The sequence below is a fragment of the Idiotropiscis lumnitzeri genome, chromosome 2 (assembly GCF_059441095.1).
Source record: "Idiotropiscis lumnitzeri isolate Australia: NSW breed Sydney's pygmy pipehorse chromosome 2, RoL_Ilum_1.0, whole genome shotgun sequence".
Taxonomy (NCBI): Eukaryota; Metazoa; Chordata; class Actinopteri; order Syngnathiformes; family Syngnathidae; genus Idiotropiscis; species Idiotropiscis lumnitzeri.
In genome coordinates, this window is record NC_142392.1 from 24,891,559 (window position 1) to 24,912,765 (window position 21,207).

General features: G+C 44.1%; 2 protein-coding genes across 2 annotated transcripts in view; one reads left to right on the forward strand and one right to left on the reverse strand.

The window, feature by feature from the left end:
- The window catches only part of LOC148342055 (uncharacterized), a 458,829-nt gene extending 451,848 nt beyond the window's left edge, over positions 1–6,981 (forward strand). Inside the window, exon 2 of the mRNA XM_088288053.1 lies at positions 5,117–6,981. Within this exon, the coding sequence (XP_088144179.1) occupies positions 5,117–6,720 (1,604 nt within the window). The 3' untranslated portion in view covers positions 6,721–6,981. The remainder of the gene's footprint in view (positions 1–5,116) is intronic.
- The window catches only part of LOC148342075 (uncharacterized), a 170,147-nt gene that overhangs the window by 36,392 nt on the left and 112,548 nt on the right, over positions 1–21,207 (reverse strand). The window lies entirely within an intron of this gene.

A 21,207-nucleotide genomic window follows, 5' to 3' on the forward strand; every position in this document is an offset into this window, starting at 1 on the left:
TGGCGACGGACACGATCGGGGGCGACGTTTCGGACCGTACCCGAGCTGCGGCCGGCGTGCGTGGCAGTTAAGCCGAAGAGAAACAACTTCCGCCCGGGCACTCGCGCGGCGACATTTTGCTTCGTTCGGGGCCGTGCGTGAGCTCCGAAGGAGACCGGCCGGCGTGCGTGGTAGTTAAGCCGAATAGGAGCACCTTCCGCCCGGGCACCGGCGGAGCGCGAGGCTGTCAGTTATGAATGAATAAATAAATAAATGAAGAATGCCACCTTTCATTTCACTGTCATGATCCGTGCCTGTCATGCCGCGTGTGTTTTTGTTTTTTCAGCTGTGTGGGCGTTCCTCCAGCGATCGTATCGCGCCATGTCGTCAGCTGCTGCGAGACGCGCTGATTACACTGACTATATTGTGATTATAAATATCTTTGTATCACCACCTTTTTTCCCGGGTCTGCGTCTGGAGAGTCCTGTTCAATCCTCCAGTTCTGCTGGAGGATCATAACATTCACAGGGCACACCGGACGGCGTACCAGCAGGTAAAAGTCAAAGTAATTAAATAAATACAAAAAGAAGTAATTGAATAAATACAAAAATAATGGCTGGGGAATAAAAAAATAATAAGTTTTAATCATAATTAGTTTTTTTGTTTTTTGAATTTCACTCTCTCTCTCTCTCTACCAGTGTGTATATATATATATATATATATATATATATATATATATAGGTGCGAAGTATATATATACACGGTGTTTTTTTTTTTGTTTTTTTTTTAAGGTGCGACGCTACTTTGCGGATTTTCAGTTTTCGCGGGTGGTCTCGGTCCCCATTAACCGCGATAACCGGGGGTTCACTGTATTAGTTCAGTGGTTCTCAATTATTTCCTGTCACGCCTCCCCCCTACCAAGAAGAAAATAAATTCGCGCCCCCCCACCACAATTTTGTTTTTTACATTTTGTACTCATGTACATGTTCTTTGTATATTAATGTTGGATTGTCAATAAAATATCCCTTAACAAAGATAAATTGATTAAAAAAAATATCATTTTGAGAACGACTATTGTGAGGCTCTCGAAACTCAGCACTCTGTGGTGCGAATATTGATGGGATGATAAATATTTACTATACGTTTTTGTTTAGTTTTTTTTTTACTTTATTAACATGAACAAACCAAACAGTTATTAATGCGTGCATAATATAGAAAAGACAAAAAGAGCCAGGGGGATTTCAAACAAAAATTCTATATAAATAACATAAAGCACCAGTTTGAATATGTTGACTATACATTTTTTTTTATTTTTATAATCCGTTTGACGTCAAACGGCTTCGTTGTGATGACGTCAGCCATTTCCGTGTTCCAGCCTGAGAGCGTCTGCTAAATTGCTCACGTAGCCATCGTCTTATTTTTTTGGATACGTCATGGTTGCAATACAACATTTCTGTTCATAGCTGCTGGCTCTCCGCCCGAACGCAGTTCAAGTCAGACTTCTTTTAAGTCGAGCGTCCATCGAAGCAATTAATTTTAGCGATTAGCGCGCTTAGCGCCTCCTTGCTCGCTCTGCTGCTGCGCAAGACAGCTTGGCGCGGGGCATTTAAGGAGCGGCGAAAGAAATCACTTCCGGGTCAACGAGCGATGGGGCGACGCTTTTTTTTTTTTTAATCAGTACTGCGTGACAGGGCAACACATTTTTTTAAAAACCAGTACTGCGTGAACTCGGGGCACAAACAAAATTGACGAGCTCAAACTTGTTGCCTGAGATCGAATTTTTTGGTCCCAAAACCATGCAAATCATATTCCCCAGGGTCCCACGCGCCCCCCTCAGCATCGCACCGCGCCCCACTATTTGAGAATCACTGTATTAGTTGGTTAAAAAAGAGGAGCTAAATTATAGTTGACGTGTTCATGGGGATTGAATATGAATCATAAACAGAAGACAAAACCAATTGGCATTTGTAAAATATATGTAAAATATTAAGTTTGTGAGCTCTTATGGGAGACAAGGCGAAACGCGAATGGATTGAAGCTTCCGCCAGTGACCCGTCCAATAGTGTCACCACCACTCAGCTGTGCCGGGTGGCCGTCCTCGAGGGCGTGCGCCTCCCAGTTACTGACATCAAGTGAAACAGTCCGTCAATGAGAAACTGCTAATCAGTATGAGTAGAACCCCCGTTTCTGCATCGATGAAAGAAAATATTGTATTAGATGGAGAAAAAGAATTGTTACACTTGCGGGTTCAGGGGGCCAAGAGTGCTAATTCACCGGGAAAGGAAAAAAGAATATGGGGGGGAAAAAATAAAATAAAACCGGGGAAGCAGCTAATGCAGCATCCGACGCATGCAGCTCCCATTGCGTCTGCTCTTACCGTTTTCGCTGCTCCTAGGCAAGGTTCGGGTGACGTGGCGCCACAGCAGACTTGTTGTCCGCACCTGCCAGTCAACAAGGTCACGTAACAGAAGTAGGGTGGTTATAGACATGGGTTGTGAGTGGGACGTGCTTTTGCTGTGGGGTGTGGGGTCACTGGGTGATGAGCGGTCCAAACCGAGCCACTTCCTGAAATGTGCCATCCTGTGGTCCAGTGCCATGCCTGTCACGAAGAGCTCCACCAGCGAGGGGGCGCCACCGCTACCCCCTCCTCCGACAACGCTTCGATGGCTTCCAAACGCACACTTGACTCCTCAACCAGATTGGGACCACATTCCACAATAGGGGTGCCCGCGGAGCCTCAGCATTCAAGGACCGGCAGGTCTTGGCATTCCGGTGACGATTGATGGACAACAGTTTTTGATGGTGGAACAAGATATTCCACGCTTTGCAAGCTTCTTCTGCATATCCCAATGAGAAACAATACTGTCATGCTTGTGGGACTCTTGAGATTGGCCGAGTCACTGCCGTGGACCGAACCCGCACCTGTGAAACAAACACTGGAATTCGAGTGGGACTGAATTTGACTGTGCACATCCGGCGGGGGAAGCATATGTTGTCCTCCGTTCCAGCAGATTAGGCAGCTCTGAGACCAGGGTGGTGTTTCAGCACCCATTACGAATTCCTCTGTTATGGAACATTTTCCGAATTTCTCGGCACTATGGTAGACAGTGAATGGTTCACTCTGAAGCGAAAGCTCTGTTTGCGTCTCTGCCAGAGGGGTCGTGGACCCCGGGGTCTGACTGATGTTGTGCTCTGCTCCACAGCTTCTCCAATTTGTTTTTGCTATATCTGCAAAAGTTTTTATATTATTGTGAAAGAAATTAAGTTTGTCATGTCATCATGTTTCAAAACTATGCTTACGGGTTAATAGAAGGTCACAAAAACATGGACTTCTTAAACCGGAAAACGTTCGTTCAGTGGTAACAGAGTTGTGTCTATGCTGGCAGTTTAGCAGGAAGCCACAAAAACAGATGCACGCCTTGAACCGTGTTTGACAGAAAACCGTTTAGCTCGCATTTAATAACAGAAGTGTGACCCAAACATGTCTTGCAAGCTGAAACCGTTCGAACAACAGGAAGAGTGTGGACGGACGGGTGTGATAAAGTCAAAGTGTTCATGTTTTTCCATTCTTTATGAGTTTGCATATACAAATTACTTTGCTGTGCTTCAATAAAACGCGGCACAGGAGCGGGAAAGCTTTTCTCTTTGGCGGACTGCTCCTCGCAAGTGACAAAGACAATCTTGGCTGGGTGATTCATTTGTGCAGGCTTGTCTCGTTTTTGGCAAAAACTCTGACATATCTTGTTCAAGCAATTCCTTACGGAAGGAATTCTGCCTGACTCTAAAAAATGTGCACACTGCGGCAAAAAGATCAATGGAGGTTGATGAATTTTAGTGGATAAAACACAAAGGATTAAGTTTTTTAATAAATCAAGTACGTATTGGTCTTATTTATGAAATTTTTACTGGCTCGGTCAATGAACCTCGGGTGGCCCTGCACTGTTTTGTGCACATGTGCGTAGTTTCACCCCATCCAAGCAATTAAAATACATTGAATGCATCCATCCAGGGTTGCACGGATCTCATCAGTGAACAAGCGCATGCTGCAAGGAATGCATCTGCGTCTTTGTCTTACTATGGGCTCAAAAAGGCTGAAAGTCACAACCCCCTTTTCTACCTACAAGTCCAGGAACATTTAGTTCCTGGTAAAGTTCCTGTGGCCCAGGTGGTTTGCATCTCATAGTTCCTGGTAATTTTTGCAAATGACAATGATGATGTATCAGTGGGATGTCTTGTGTTACTTTGTTACTCATTACTGACACCCTATGGCTGTTATACATCATTGCGGTTACAAAATAATTCAGTGAACTCATAATATTTTGGTGTATCTTCGTCGAATTTGAATACATATTGGATAACTTTAAAATATACAGTCATTATTCAAATATGTCAACACAAAAGTCAGAGTGAAAGTGTTGTTGCTTAATGCTGATGTGTAAGAACTTTTACTCTTCAAACGTAATCTTGTTTTAAAATTTATTTAGAAACAGAAATTTTATAAAAATAAAAAGAGTAATGTCAGAACGTACTAGCAGGATAAATGTCATTTTGGGTAAAAAAACAAAACAAAAAAACAAACGTTACTCATGCAATAAATAGCGACTCTGATTCCAGGGCCCCTTTAATTCTTTTAGGGATGCAGGTTATCATGAAAGCAAAAAGTACCCACGATGAAACTATCTATAAATGCAAAAAGAAATACTTGAAAACGTATTTCGCTTGAAGGATTCCTATTCTATCAATGACCTTATGTTGCGATGGCCCCCAGTGGTCTGCATCAATATGTTAGGGTCCCACCACAGGTGTTCCATCAGACGCACACAATAGCCTGTGTGTGCTAACTTCAGCTCGCTTCCAGAAACGTCTGTGACCATGTCAGGAATGAAATCGGGCATCAGCCGCAACGTGCTTCCTTTTTAAATGCTCTTTTATCACAGTTGTGCTGCCAAAGGGAGGTTTACATCGAAGGACGTAATTTATTGAAATGCCCCCATGGTTTGGTCCAAGTCGGGGTCGCACGCATTGCTCCGTGTGCGGCAGGCACAAGTCAAGGTAGCACGGTAAAAACAATATAAGTCGAAGTCGCCCCCTGAGATTTGACTTGACCAAACCAAATTTGTCTTTTTGTGTCCTGCAGACGTCAGTGAAAACAATCTCTGTTCTGTGAAAGAGGAGCCAGACTTGACTCACATCAAAAAGGAGGAGGAGGAGGAGGAGATCAACAAGTCACCACTGAACGTTGTCCATATAAAGACTGAAAATGAAAACAAGGATGAGAGTGAGGACAACAGAGGGGCGGAGCCTCCAAGCAGCAGCTCAAGTCATCACGTGACAACAGAAGGTGATGAAGACCACTGGGGGCCATCACAAGCACATAATGAGGACACATTAGACGCTCATGACGATGGTGATACTAATGATGATGATAATGGGCAAGCTAAAGGTGAAAGGGTATGTCACACTGACTCATTCACTTCAAAGCTGTCTTTAAAACCGCACACGAGAACACACAGTGGAGAAAAAACATTTTCTTGCTCGGTTTGTGGCAAAAGCTTCTCTCGAAAGTTTCATTTAACAATCCACACAAGAACACACAGTGGAGAAACATCTTTTTCCTGCTCAGTTTGTGGCAAAAGCTTTTCTTTTAAGTCAAATTTAAAAACACATACACGATTACACACTGGAGAAAAACCTTTTTCATGCTCAGTTTGTGGAAAATGCTTCTCTCGAAAGGCAAATTTAGTAAGGCACACAAGAACGCACAGTGGAGAAAAACCTTTTTCCTGCTCAGTTTGTGGAAAATGCTTCTCTGGAAAGGCAAATTTAACACAACATACAAGAACACACAGTGGAGAAAAACCTTTTTCCTGCTCAGTTTGTGGCAAGAGTTTCTATCGAAAGGCAAATTTAACACAACATACAAGAACACACAGTGGAGAAAAACCTTTTTCCTGCTCAGTTTGTGGCAAGAGTTTCTCTCAAAGGTCTCAATTAATAATTCACTCAAGAACACACAGTGGTGAAAAATCTTTTTCCTGCTCTGTTTGTGGAAAATGCTTCTCTCAAAAGGCAGGTTTAACATATCACACAAGAAAGCACAGTGGAGAAAAACCTTTTTCATGCTCAGTTTGTGGCAAGAGTTACTCTGACAAGTCTAATTTAACAAGCCACACAAGAACACACAGTGGTGAAAAACCTTTTTCTTGCTCTGTTTGTGGAAAATGCTTCTCTCAAAAGGCAGGTTTAACATATCACGCAAGAAAGCACAGTGGAGAAAAACCTTTTTCTTGCTCTGTTTGTGGAAAATGCTTCTCTCAAAAGGCAGGTTTAACATATCACGCAAGAAAGCACAGTGGAGAAAAACCTTTTTCATGCTCGGTTTGTGGCAAAAGTTTCTCTGACAAGTCTATTTTAACAAGGCACACAAAAACACACAGTGGTGAAAAACCGTTTTCTTGCTCGGTTTGTGGCAAAAGCTTCCTGCATAAGTCGCATTTAACAATCCACAAAAGATCACACACTGGAGAAAAACCTTTTTCCTGCTCAGTTTGTGCCAAGAGTTTCTCTCAAAAGTGGCATTTACGACGCCACACAAGAACACACAGTGGAGAAAAACCTTTTTCCTGCTCAGTTTGTGCCAAGAGTTTCTCTCAAAAGTGGCATTTACGACGCCACACAAGAACACACAGTGGAGACAAGCCATTCAGTTGCAGCGTTCGTTCTAAAAAAAATTGTCACTAAACAGGGAGCTGAGAGACACGATTGTGCTGGCGAGAATTGCAGCGATCCTTGAAGATTAAAAAAAGACAAAAAAAATGAAAGAACCGACTCTTTGTGGTAAGATGTAAATGTGATTTTCAATAAAATATGATGAAATTGAATTTTGCAAAGCTCTTTTATTGAGATCAGTGCCAGAAGAACCACTGTCTGAGTGGTGATGATTTTTTTGTGTGTTTACTTCAAACATGTAAATAAAATTTATTGCTTTTGCCTGGTACAACATTTTTTAACATTATGCTTTTCAGTTGTCTTTTTAATCGCATTTAATGGAAAAGGTGTGAGAAGAAACTGTGCTTATGAAATCGTTGCCTTCCACAATCATCAATAAAATCACTTGTTCCACTTGCTCAACTGGCTTTCATTACGCTGCGTGAAAAGGTGAAAAACAGATGTAGAAGTTGAACGATAAAAAGAACAAGAAAGAGAAACGCGAATAGTCTCAGTTTCTCTCAAAGGTTTTGGAATGTCAGGACTTGGCAACTTGATGGCGACTGGAGTCAGCGCTTGTTTTCTCGCTGTGTTTGGCTGGCTTGTATATGTATGGTCCATTGAACAAAACTCAAACTCTTCAAATATCCCCTCTCATACATTTAATATTTCACTTTCTGAATACATTTCTGACTGGCTAAATACACTTTCTAGGTTGAGCTCTATCAAGCGTTTGGGGTTTGTTGCTAAGCAGAATCTCACTTCAGAAAAACTATAATGTAAAAAATACTTAGGTATTAAATTAATTCAATAACCCGACCCCGGATGAGCGGCAGAAAATGGCTGGATGGATGGAATAATTTAAATTGCATACATATTCAAATGAACAAATATGTTCAGAAATATTCAAGAGTGAAATAAGGTTTAAATTGATATTGATATAATTTAACATTAAAATAATTGAATAAATATTGTAGTATTATATAAGCAAGCTTAAATATACATTGAAATAAATTTTAAAAAAGTCATGTATTTTTAAATGGCCTTATATAGATATGGGAAGTTCAAAGAAGTGACCAGTCTTGGTTCTGAAGTTCCGATGTAACCAGATACTGCCCTGAGAGAAAATAGGCCTGAGCATTGTTTATGGTGGGGGCAATTCTGTCGCCAGGTCAGTGACCTTCCAGGGTATGAGAGTAATTTAAGGTGGTCACGAGTAGACTGGTCGTATCAAAGGGGAGACGCACCTGCTCTCCCTCTGGGGGACTTTTGGAGGGAAATCCCAAAGATTAGCGTGATGGGAATGCATATGCAACAAGGGAAAATTAGATATTCATGTCCAATTTGGGCATTCCCTATAAGAAGGGAATGTCTGAGAGGGGGTTCGCACGTTTTTGGGGAGACTTCTTTTGACATCAGCATGTGACGAGAATAAAATCTTTTTCGAACCAGTTGTTTTCCATCACCAATCCAGCCTGGCTCGGCTGCCTCTCCGGAAGGCAGCAAGGACCCACACTTCAAAGACAAAATATACGACATATTGAAAGAAAAATAATTCTCAAATATTGAAATAAGTATAGAATTGAATGAATAAACAACAAAGAAATAAATACCTTCTGGAAAATCTCATTATTTGCAACATTTGTCAACATTTTTCTTTCTTGCACATTATTAAACAGTCGTAATTTTTTTTTTTTTTTACTTTTACTTTTTAAGTTACTTCAGTGCATTTCACACCTGTGCCTTCGGGGAATTCCTACTTTGTTCTACTTGAATAAATCCCCATCAAAATACCATAATTTATGACACCACGGCTGGACAAATAATATCCAGAAACACACTTACGCACCACTGAGTGAGTGTTGGACGATATAGCTTCTCTTGAAAGGTCCGACTTGAAAATGTTCTTGCAAGTGTATCTGAAATTAAATCCACACTTTTCCTTCCTTCGGCCATTGTGGTTTAAAAAAAGCAAGAATATATTTTAGATTTTCGAACGGTCGCCAATTACGACTTTCGGGTGTGTTGATTCGGCATCGCGCCGCCCCCTCACGAGTGAGTATCCAATCACAAAACGCGTTCATCACCCTCAGCGTAAGGCCAGCGAGAAGGCTCACTGTAACCAACTCGTGATCTGATTGGCTATTGCCACCGTCTGACAAATATGAAAGCTCATTGACTTTGACAGAAGAGATGCTCGCACAATTGCATCTTAAGGCCTCGGAACGCATAATGCATGCTCCTGCTATTGTGAAACCTGCCCGGCAAGACGAGCGAGCGGAATTCCGATTGGATTAAAAACTCTCACCTAAAAATACAACGCTCAGCTATAATATGACATCCATGCGACGATTATGATTTTTTTTTTTTTTATTGATTATGTTTGGCCAGCAGAGAAGACCTTGAAGGCCCACCACTTCGTTACTTAATAGCCTAAATTAAACTTTACTTTCATGAATAGAGTTAAAGTTATGCTTTATTGTAGGATTTATGTAATTAATAGCCTTTGATGGACTTTAGTGTACTTAATGTAAACTGGTAACGCTGAAAAAACAAAACAGACAGCAATTCAAGTTTAAACCCATATAAGTGAAATGCGCTTTAGAAATAAAGTATATTTTTGCACACATTACACCGACATTGAGTTCCTCCAGATCGACGCTAACCTCAATGATGAAGAGAGCCAATCAAAAATCCCAAAACACAAGCAAACAGGAAAAAGTGACAAACAAGAAAGCTGGCAAAGTGAAGAGTGTGAAACAGGTTTGTATTTCCATACGTTGTAACTTATGGACGGGAATAATTCTTCATTTCTACTTCTAACATAGCGCAACTGTGGGTCTGGTGAATGTATAATCTTGCGTTGAGCCGCCACTACAATGAGTTACGATTCTAATGCAGTGGGCCTCAACAGAGTTTATGTCAGGTCAGGGATTTCGACAGGGGTCCCCGACTTATCAAGGGATGGATATACAGGAATGGGTCCCGGTTTAGACGAGATGGCGCCGAGGAGCAACATAAGGGGAGTCCACATCTGTTCTCGTCCTTGAGGGTTTTGGATGGCCATGTAAGGGCAAGTAGGATGAGAATGCATATGTAACAGGGGAGAACTGCATATTTATATCTTTTGTTAGCTTTCTCTATAAGAAGGGAAGAATCGAGAGGGGGGCCGGGGGGGGGGGGCACACCCTTTTTTGGGGGAACTTCTGGCATCAGCCAATTTGACACCAATACAATCTTTTTCCAACCACCGGAGTGTTTCAGAAGTTTTTTTATATCACCACTCCAGCCTTGCTTGTCGACCTGTCCGGAGGGAAGCTGGGCCAGACCCGCACATCTACAACAATAATCGTTGTTTATTAAACAGTAGATGGCGATAAAACCAGTCTAGTGTGGGGCACTCACGTCTTTTTTTTTCTTCCTCGATGTCCTCCTGACGTTATTAAACCTACTACACAAAAGAGATCCCATTTTCTTTGCACAATTTCTTCAGTGTTTCAGTGTTTTTTTTGCACCACCTTTCTGTAAATAAAACTGCATCAGCTTTAAATGTGACACAGTAAGGCACACCGTGATCACCTGACTTGGCTCAGTTCTCCAGTGTCTGCGGTGCACAAAATGTGCACCAGGGAGCCTCCAACTGCAGAGAGTTGCTTATGTTTCGGCACAATGCCGTTGTACGCTCCAACGTTGACGGCAGCACCGTCTGTGCACACAGCGACCAGTTTAGCGGCCCAGTTATTCAAGCCTGCGTCCTCGAAAAGTCTCACTAGTCCGTCAGTTATGGCTTGTGCGGTTCGATCAGCACCCAGTTCAATTAGTCCAACGAAGTCTGAGGTAAGTTCGCCGTCACTGGACACCGACACGACGTAAACGATCTCCTGCTCAGTTTTTGTGATGTCCTCCGATCCATCAAAAAGCAGACCCAGGTCTCTGAGCAAAACGCACCTCTTTTATCAGCTATATGTGGATGTGAGCGGCAAATCTTGCACAACATTTCAGTACGCTCATCATTAGCTTCAAGCCACGGCACATCTTGGAGCCACTTTTTTGAAAATGCTCTCTAGTTCGGCTCAGGCTCGCTTGGCTGTTTCTTTTTTGGTGGTGAAACACCCAAAAAGTTGCTTCAAGTCTGTTGTTTTTTTGGGGCATTTTTCACCTCGTTCGTTGTGCTTCTGATGAAATAGTGGATTGATGGCAGTGTGTACAGGTACGCAAAGGCGCGTCGTGACGCACTTGACGTTCCGCATCCCTGATTTCTGTTGCGCATGCGTACCTGCGTACCAGTTATGTGCACCCCTGGATATAAACGGATAGAGCACACAAATAAGGATGGCTCAAAAAACAATAAAGAAACTTAAAGTAAATAGCACCTCATTGGCCACATTCACTCAAAAGGAATAAAGGTTTACAAATCTTCACACAAACGTGACTTGTCGTCTTGCCTTCTCTTCAGGGTACATTGCCTCTTCTGGCCATTGTGTGCATCTATGCCCATGTCCCTAAACAACATTTTATACATGTAGAAGAAAAAACAAGTTCCCCCCCTTTACTACGATTTTAAACCAAAACACCTGACAATTATACCTTACTTAACATTTTAAACACAAAATAATGTCTTCATTCGGTGTACTTTTGAACCACATTAAACTATGAAATAAAGGAATGAAATAAATTAGATTGGCCTTTGACGGCAGCTACACTGTGTTTGTATTTCGTTCCCTGGTTGCTTTCATTTCTTGGTGGTCCCTTGTCGCTTGTCATTGTCGCTGTCGCTCTCCGACGTTCTCGTCCCTGTTTTCTGACCTGTCTTGTAGTCAAGCTTAGTTTTGTCAAGTCGTCTTTTGTTCTTTGGCACTTTCTGATATTGTAGCCACTTTGTAAATAGTTCAAGGGTTCTGTGTCTTCCTCTTTTCTGGGGAGGCTGTGAATGCAGCGGGGAAGCGACGGGAGTGAACGTTATGTTGTTGTCATTGTTTTTTTTTGTTTTCTGATCGGTGTGGTTGCGGCCAACAGCAGCCGTTTCTGGCTTAATAATAAAAGTGATCGCTGATGGACAAATCGGCATGATTTATTATACAACGTTACACTGGTGTCAGAAGTGATAACGACAGTATGGCAACGAGTAAAGAAAGTTACGGCGGCCGCCCGCGAGTCAAGGAGGAGGTGGTGGACAATTCTTACGATGGCGCATGTGGCCGTGATATGAACCCCGAAAGTGTTTCGGAGCATGTTAACCACCTGAGGCGGACTACAAGGAAGCTGGCGTCCGATGCTGGTTTCGGCTCATTGAACGCTGGAGAAGGAGCAAGCGCGAATGACGTTGACAACCGCCATTGTCGTCATCAGCCTGTCAAGACTCCAAAATACTCCGGTAGGGCAGACTGGGAGGCTTTCCATGCCCAATTTTAACTTTTGGCACGGGCTGCTGGCTGGACTGAGAGGGATAAAGCACTGCAGCTGGCCATGTGTCTTACGGAGGAAGCTTTGTCCTGCTTGTTATTGCTCAGCCCAGCCGAAAGAGATGACTATGGCGCTTCGTTGGTTCCCTAAGATGGCGTTTTGGACAATGCAGTCAACCTAATGTTCTACGCTCGGAGCTCTCTAACAGGCAAAGACAGGCTGGTGAACCACTGCGTGTGTTCGCGAATGACATTGAAACCCTGTCAAGGCGTGCATATGCCCATATGCCGACTGATGTGCAGAGTAAGCTGGCCAGGGACCAGTTTATCCGGGCCATTACCCCAAGAGAACTGCGCATACAGACTCAATTGGCGCATCCCCGTACTCTTCAGGAGGCACTGGAGCTGGCCGTGGAGAGAGAGGTCATAGGGGACACCACATGGATTGACCATGTTGACGGCCATGTTGTGCACTCTGCCACACCGGTGAACCAAATCCAAGAGCAACCATTACGGGTGGATGAGCTGACTGAGCTTATTCGCACTAGCACACTGCAGTCGCCACGCAGTGGTGCTCGTTCCCGACGGGGCCCTCCAGTTTGTTGGGTGTGTGGCCAGCCTGGGCACATTAGCGTGCGGTGCCCCAAGAAGGCAGATGGCCAGGGAAACGGGCCGGGGTCTGGGTAGAGTGGACACCGCAGACCCCTGCACCTGTGTCCCAACATGCGTTGTTTCCTGGAGACGGAACCCAACCACAAAGATGGGGGAGAGGGGCTCCATTTTCCCCAGAAGCAGATGATACTGCAGAGTCTGTGAGGGTGGTTGGCTGGACCCATGCTGGGGATTTCTGCCATGTCCCCATTTCGCTTGGGGGGTCTCCTTGCGTATCCCTCGTCGACACCGGCTGGAATCTACGACAGTCAAGCTTCGAACAGTGACTGGCGAGCTCACCCCTATGCTTGGAAGGGGGGTGGTGACTATCCAAGTGGGGGGACTATGCATGAACTTTCGGGTGTGGGTTGCCGCGGTACGCAACCCCTGCATCATAGGACTGGACTTTCTACGAACAGTGTGGAAGCGCAACGGTGATGGTTTAGAACCCAAGCAACAGGAGGAGCTGTGGCAACTGTTGTGGGACTTTAAGGACATTTTTGCGCTGACAGAAGAGGAGGTGGGCCGAACCGACTTGGTGCAGCACGAAATTGACACAGGGGATGCACGACCTATCAAAGCACGCCCCCGCCGCCTTCCCCTTGCACATCAGGCAGATGCGGACAGCGCAATTGACGAGATGCTGAAAGCTGGCATCATTGAGCCATCTGTCAGCCCTTGGGCCTCAGGGGTTGTCATGGTAAAAAAAAAGACGGTGAAGAAAAGGTTCTGTGTGGACTATAGACCCTTAAACAGCGTGACCAAGAAAGACTCCTATCCACTGTCCTGCATTGATGAGACTCTGGATCTGGTGTCTGGGTCGTCCTGGTTCTCCTCATTAGACCTGCGCAGTGGATATTGGCAGGTGCCCCTCAGCCCTGAAGCCAGGCCAAAGACTGCTTTCTGTACTGACAGGTGGTTGTGGCCGTTTCGAGTTCTCTGTTTCGGCCTGTGTAATGCTCCAGCTACCTTCGAGCGGCTTATGGACAAGGTGCTGGCTGGCATCCCCCGACAGGAATGTCTGGTCTATTTGGATGACATCCTGGTCCATGGGAACTCTTTCCATGCAGCCTTGGAGGCCCTGCACCAGGTCTTACAAAGAATTTCCACTGGGGGTCTGAAGCTTCACCCTAACAAGTGCTGCTTCATGAGAAGAGAGCTTGAGTTCCTGGGACACAAAGTTGGAGGGGAAGGCATTAGCACTTTGGAGGAGAAAGTGTGAGCCGTGAGGGACTGGCCTACTCCCAGCAAACCGCGTGAACTGAAGAGCTTCCTTGGGCTGCCATCCTATTACAGGCGATTCGTGCAGGGTTTCTCATGTCTAGCTGCACCGCTTTTCCACCTGCAGCGGAAGGACACTGATTTTGACTGGACTCCCGAGTGCAGACGGGCCTTCAGCTCTCTAAAGAAGGTGCTGACAGAGGCACCCATTCTCGTTCCCCCAGATGCCAACATGCCGTTTGTCCTGGACACTGATGCCAGCAATGTCGGAATAGGGACGGTTTTGAGTCAAGTGGGGGCAGACGGGGAGAGAGTAGTGGCATACTTCAGCAAAACCTTGAATAAGGCTGAACGGCGTTATTGTGTCACATGAAGGGAACTGCTGGCAATTGTGAGAGCCATTAGCCATTTTCGATATTATCTGTCCTGTTGACCCTTCACTGTACGCACTGACCATGCGGCACTTCAGTGGCTATTGTCTTTTAAGGAGCCTGAAGGACAGATTGCACGCCGGCTTGAAGAACTGGCGCCATATGTCTTCCAAGTGGAGCACAGGGCTGGAAATCGCCATGCCAACGCTGACGCTATGTCTCGACGCCCTTGTGCACTTGCTGGCTGCCGCTTCTGCGAGAACAGAGAAACCCGAGAGAAGGAACTTTGTGGTGATGAACAAAGTCCCGCGCATGATCATGTCGACCCCGTATGTAGGGAGGTGCAGGTTGTGGAGGCACCTGAATAGAGGAAGCAGCAGCAACAGGATGTTGACCTCCGACCTGTATTGCAGTGAGTTGAGTCAGGTCGAAACCCTAAGTGGGAGGAGGTCGCTGGACACTCGCCTGCCACTAAAGGACTGTGTTCAAAGATTGGGACTCTTTAGGTCAAGGATGGGGTGCTCCAGAGAGCTTGAAAGGAGCCTGTTACTGGTGAGGATAGATGGCAGGTGGTCGTCCCCAGGGCTCTGAGAGAGGCTGTGTTGAAAGCTTCTCATGGGCCTGCAGGGGCAGGACACTTTGGTGTGTCGAAAACACTTCGCAGACTCCGGCAAAGTTTCTATTGTAGCCAACTAAGGCGAGATGTTGAGGACTTTTGTCGCCGGTGTGACCTCTGCACCGCGCACAAGGGTCCACCAGGCCGGTCTCGTGCCCACCTCCAACAGCTAGCAGTGGGCGCTCCTATGGAGAGGATTGCGGTGGACATAATGGGCCCATTTCCACACACTGACAAAGGCAACCGTTATGTCTTAGCTGGTCTGGACTATTTTACGAAATGGCCAGAACCATATGCCATCCCCGACCAAGAAGCAGAGACTGTTGCAGACGCGCTGGTTGAAGGCATGTTTACAAGGTTTGGGGCAGCTGAGGTCATTCACAGCGACCAAGGGAGAAACTTTGAGTCGGCTGTGTTCACTGCAATGTGTAAGCGACTGGGCACGAGGAAAACGCGCACAACACCTCTGCATCCTCAAAGTGATGGGCTCATTGAGCGCTTTAACAGGACCTTGGCAAAAGAACTCTCAATTCTCATAGCGGAGCACCAACAAGATTGGGACAGGCATCTCCCTCCCTGTACAGGATTCCACTTCATGTACACCTGCCCTGCTCATGCTGGGGCGTGAGCTACGGACACCGGTGGAAATGGCTTTTGGCAGACCCCTGATACAACAGCCGAGCCACCAGGATCAGAGTATGCCAGGAGACTTCAAGAAAGGTTGGAGTCAGCACGTGTCTTTGCTCGCGACCATTTACAGAAGGCAGGTGTAAGGCAGAAAAGGAATTATGACATGAAGGCCAGAGGGACGGACTTTAAGGCTGGAGACCTGGTTTGGGTGTCCAGCCCAAAAAGGAAAAAGGGCAGGTGTCCTAAATTGGACAGGCACTGGGCGGGGCCGTGTGGCATGCTGGAGAGGATAGGAGAGGTGGTGTATAGGGTTCAGCTGCCACCTGGTGGCAGACGGGTAGCCCTCCACAGAGACAGACTGGCCCTATATAGAGGTGGTGCCGTTCCACAGCAGCAGTCTGGGTCGCGGACACACTCACAGTGGGTTTCGAATCCCAACCCTCCAAGACGGCGGATTGTACCTCCACTCCCACCCCCACAGGCGGCTCCAGTTGAGGACTCATCGCCTGATGCTACACTGGCTGTTCCGAGCGGACATGGCTTGGGGCGGCCTCAGCGACAGAGGAGACCACCGGGTCACCTCAGTGACTTTGTTGAATGACGCCCTCGGGACGAGGTTCTTGATAAAGGGGAGGGCAGTGTAACGACTTTATAAATAGTTCAAGGGTTCTGTGTTTTCCTCTTTTCTGTGGAGGCTGTGAAGGCAGCAGGGGTGTGAACGTTATGTTGTTGTCGTTGTTGTTGTTGTTAAATCACTCGAGGCGCCTGAGGATAATCTTCAGAAGCGCTAGACTCGCGTGTGGGAGTAGCGGGGGGGAATGGGTGACGTAGAGTTGGGGGCAAGAGATGACGGGGTGATAGTTATAGATGAAGTGGGGACGCTACGACTGGCCCGTGCCACCCGTGCAGGCGGAGAGAGCCCAAACAGATTCTGCAGACGAAGCCTTGTATGTCCATTGAATATCGGGACAGGCCGGAGCAGCTCCTGTGGAACCCCCGTCGACAGGCGGCACAGTCGATGTCGCCCGCCCTAAGAAGAAGAGATCGGAGATGCAGGACGGGCAATGCAGCTCCGATAAGGGGAAAGGGCGCCTCCCACGACGCGAGTCTGAGTGTAGTAGCCAGGATTCGCAGGGCTCCTCCATGAAGAAGACCTTCGCGGGACACCTCGAGAAGGTTCCTGGTCTTTGTCCCGCTGTTGTTGTCGTTGTGTTTGGTTGTGGTCTGATCGGCGTGGTTGCGGCCAACAGCAGCCGTTTTTGGCTTAATAATGGATGGATGGACAAATTGGCCTGACTTATTATACAACGTTACAGTATTTTTCGTTCAGCGCTCAACAACAACTTACGTCATCAACAAGTTACCCAGGGGGCACCACTGCATTCTCAATGAGAAACGACTACAATCAATACATCACATCTGTTAAAACCGAAGAACAAAGTTGAGCCTTGATTGAACTCGAAAGGAGTAACACAGAGTGCCTGTTGAAGTAACTATTCCAGACCACGCCCATAATGGCATAAAAATGATGTATGAGTTAGTGAAGGACGTGTTTGTTGAAAAGTAGTTATATTACATTTGGAAGCAGATATTAACAAAGGAAAAACGACTGGTTATTTGAGTTTCATTTTAAAAAATAAATTCCCAAATTGAAATACAGCTTGTTTGTTTTCTGCAACAAGGAAGGAAACGTCTCAAAACAGCTTGAATTTAAAATTTTGTTTCGACTACAAAAATAGAATATAACACGAGCAAAAATGGAAAAACGGCTTTTCTATTTATTTGAGATTCCAGGAAGTGGTCAGAGAGGGACAAATTGAAAGAATGCAATTGCGTTTTCTAGCCTATAGGTGGCAATGTTTTCCACAGTTTTGAATGAGTGAAGACGGGTTTTCTCGCCATCGACTGTTTAATAAACAACGACTTTTAACCTTTGTGGTATATTATTGTTGTTGATGTGCGGGTCTGGCCCAGCTTCCCTCCGGACAGGTCGACAAGCAAGGCTGGAGTGGTGATATAAAAAAACTTCTGAGACACTCCGGTGGTTGGAAAAAGATTGTATTGGTAAAACCCTCAAGGACGAGAACAGATGTGGACTCCCCTTATGTTGCTCCTCGGCGCCATCTCGTCTAAACCGGGACCCATTCCTGTATATCCATCCCTTGATAAGTCGGGGACACCTGTCGAAATCCCTGACCTGACATAAACTATGTTGAGGCCCACTGCAGTTCAGAATCGTAACTCATTGTAGTGGCGGCTCAACGCAAGATTATACATTCACCAGACCAACAGTTGCGCTATGTTAGAAGTAGAAATTAAGAATTATTCCCGTCCATAAATTACAATGTATGGAAATACAAACATAAAATGTTGTTGGGTTTCTCACCTGTTTCACATTCTTCACTTTGCCAGCTTTCTTGTTTGTCACTTTTTCCTGTTTGCTTGTGTTTTGGGTTGCGATTTTTGATTGGCTCTCTTCATCATTGAGGTCAGCGTCGATCTGGAGGAACTCAATGTCGGTGTAATGTGTGCAAAAATATACTTTACTTCTAAAGCGCATTTCACGTAGATGGGTTTAAACTTGAATTGCTGTCTGTTTTGTTTTTTCAGCGTTACCCGTTTACATTAAGTACACTAAAGTCCATCAAAGGCTATTAATTACATAAATCCTACAATAAAGCATAACTTTAACTCTATTGATGAAAGTAAAGTTTAATTTAGGCTATTAAGTAACTCAGTGGTGGGCCTTCAAGGCCTTCTCTGTTGGCCGAACATAATTAATAAAAAAAAAAATGATCATAATCGTCATATTGATGTCATATTATAGCTGAGCGTTTTATTTTTAGGTGAGTTTTGAATCCAATCAGAATTCCGCTAGCTCGTGTTGCATGAGACGTATGAAACGTGATGCAACCGATGTGCTGACACATTATGCGCTTGTTTCTGTGTTAACACACCCCCGCCCCCTCCACGATAATAAATAAATATAATGCACTTGGATGAGCTTTGCCCTATTCTTATATGTGCAACACTATGCAGAATCAACCGAAAGTCGTAATTGGCGACCGTTCAAAAATCTAAAATATATTCTTGCTTTTTTTAAACCACAATGGCCAAAGGAGGGAAAAGTGTGGATTTAATTGCAGATACACTTGCAAGGACATTTTCAAGTCGGACCTTTCAAGAGAAGCTATATCGTCCAACACTCACTCAGTGGTGCGTAAGTGTGTTTCTGGATATTATTTGTCCAGCCGTGGTGTCATAAATGATGGTATTTTGATGTGGATTCATTCAAGTAGGACAAAGTAGGACTTCACTGAAGGCGCAGGTGTGAAATACACTGAAGTAACTTTAAAAGTAAAAGTAAAAAAAAAAAAATTATGATTGCTTAAGAATGTGCAAGAAAGAAAAATGTTGACAAATGTTGAAAATAATGATATTTTCCAGGAGGTATTTATTTCTTTGTTGTTTATTCATTCAATTCTATACTTATTTCAATATTTGAGTATTATTTTTCTTTCAATATGTCGTATATTTTGTCTTTGAAGTGTGGGTCCTTGCTGCCTTCCGGAGAGGCAGCCGAGCAAGGCTGGATTGGTGATGGAAAAGAACTGGTTCGAAAAAGAATGTGTGCGTGTGTGTGCTCCGTGCACGTGCGAGCCCCCTCTCAGACATTCCCTTCTTATGGGGAATGCCCAAATCGGACATGAATATCTAATTTTCCCTTGTTGCATATGCATTCCCATCCCGCGAGTCTTCGGGATTTCCCTCCAAAAGTCCCCCAGAGGGAGAGCAGATGCGTCTCCCCGTTGATAGGACCAGTCTACTAGTGACCACCTTAAATTACTCTCATACCCTCAAAGGTCACTGACCTGGCGAGAGAATTGCCCCCACCATAAACAATGCTCAGGCATATTTTCTCTCAGGGCAGTATCTGGTTACATCGGAACTTCAGAACCAAGACTGGTCACTTCTTTGAACTTCCCATATCTATAGTAGGCCATTTAAAAATACATGACTTTTTTTTTATTTATTTCAATGTATATTTAAGCTTTCTTATGTAATACTACAATATTTATTCAATTATTTTAATGTGGAATTATATCAATATTAATTTAAACCTTTTTATTTCAAACTTGAATATTTCTTAACATATCTGTTCTTTTGAATATGTGTGCAATTTAAATTATTCCATCCATCCAGCCATTTTCTGCCACTCATCCATGGTCGGGTTATTGAATTAATTTTTTTAGTATTTTTTATAATTCAATATTTATTTCAAGATCAGGACTCTTCTCAATGAGTTCAATATTTATAAAATGTTTCTATATTTCTTATTAATTGAATTAAGTCTGTGGTTGCCAATTTTAATATTTCCCTATTTCATTATATAACTAATCCAATGTATAAAAAATATAATAGAGCATGAAAAAAAATATTTGGTATATTTGACAAAATTATAGTTTTTCCGAAGTGAGATTCTGCTTCGCAACAAACCCAAAACACATGATAGAGCTCAACCTAGAAAGAGGTTTTAGCTAGTCAGAAATGTATTCAGAAAGCATAATATTAAATGTGAGTGAGGGGATATTTGAAGAGTTTGAGTTATGTTCAATGGACCATTCATACCCGAGCCACCCAAACACAGCAAGAAAACCAGCGCTGACTCCAGTCACCATCAAGTTGCCAACTCCTGACATTCCAAAACCTTTGAGAGAAACTGAGACGATTTGCGTTTCTCTTTCTTGTTCTTTTTATAGTTCAACTTCTTGTTCTATTTTTCACCTTTTCACACAGCGTAATGAAAGCCAGTTGAGCAAGTGGAACAAGTGATTTTATTGATGATTGTGGAAGGCACCGATTTCATAAGCACCATTTCTTCTCACACCTTTTCCATTAAGTATGATTAAAAAGAAAACTGAAAAGCATAATGTTAACACATGTTTTTCTTGGCAAAGGAAATTAATTTCATTTTTAATGTTTGATAAAAAAAAATAAATAAATCAACACTCAGACACATTGCTTCTTCTGGCACGGATCACATTGGCTTAATGTCAATAAAAAAGCTTTGCAAAATTCAATATATCATATTTTATTCAAAATCAAAATTTACATCTTACCACAAAGAGTCAGTTCCTTCAGTTTTTTGTTTGTCTTTTTTTTAAGCTTCAAGGATCGCTGCAAGTCTCACCAGCACAATCGTGTCTCTTAGCATTCCGTTTAGTGGAGAATTTTTTAGCACAAACGCTGCAACTGAATGGCTTGTCTCCAGTGTGTGTTCTTGTGTGGCGTCGTAAATACGACTTTTGAGAGAACCTCTTGGCACAAACTGAGCATGAAAAAGTTTTTTCTCCAGTGTGTAATCGTGTATGTGTTTTTAAATTTGTCTTAAAAGAAAAGCTTTTGCCACAAACTGAGCAAGAAAATGGGTTTTCTCCACTGTGCGTTCTTGTGTGTGCTATTAACCTTGCCTTTTGAGAGAAGCATTTTCCACAAACTGAGCAGGAAAATGGTTTTTCTCCACTGTGTATTCTTTTGTGGTATATTAAACCTGAATTTTGAGAGAAACTCTTGCCACAATCTGAGCAGGAAAAAGGTTTTTCTCCACTGTGTGTTCTTGCGTGGCTTG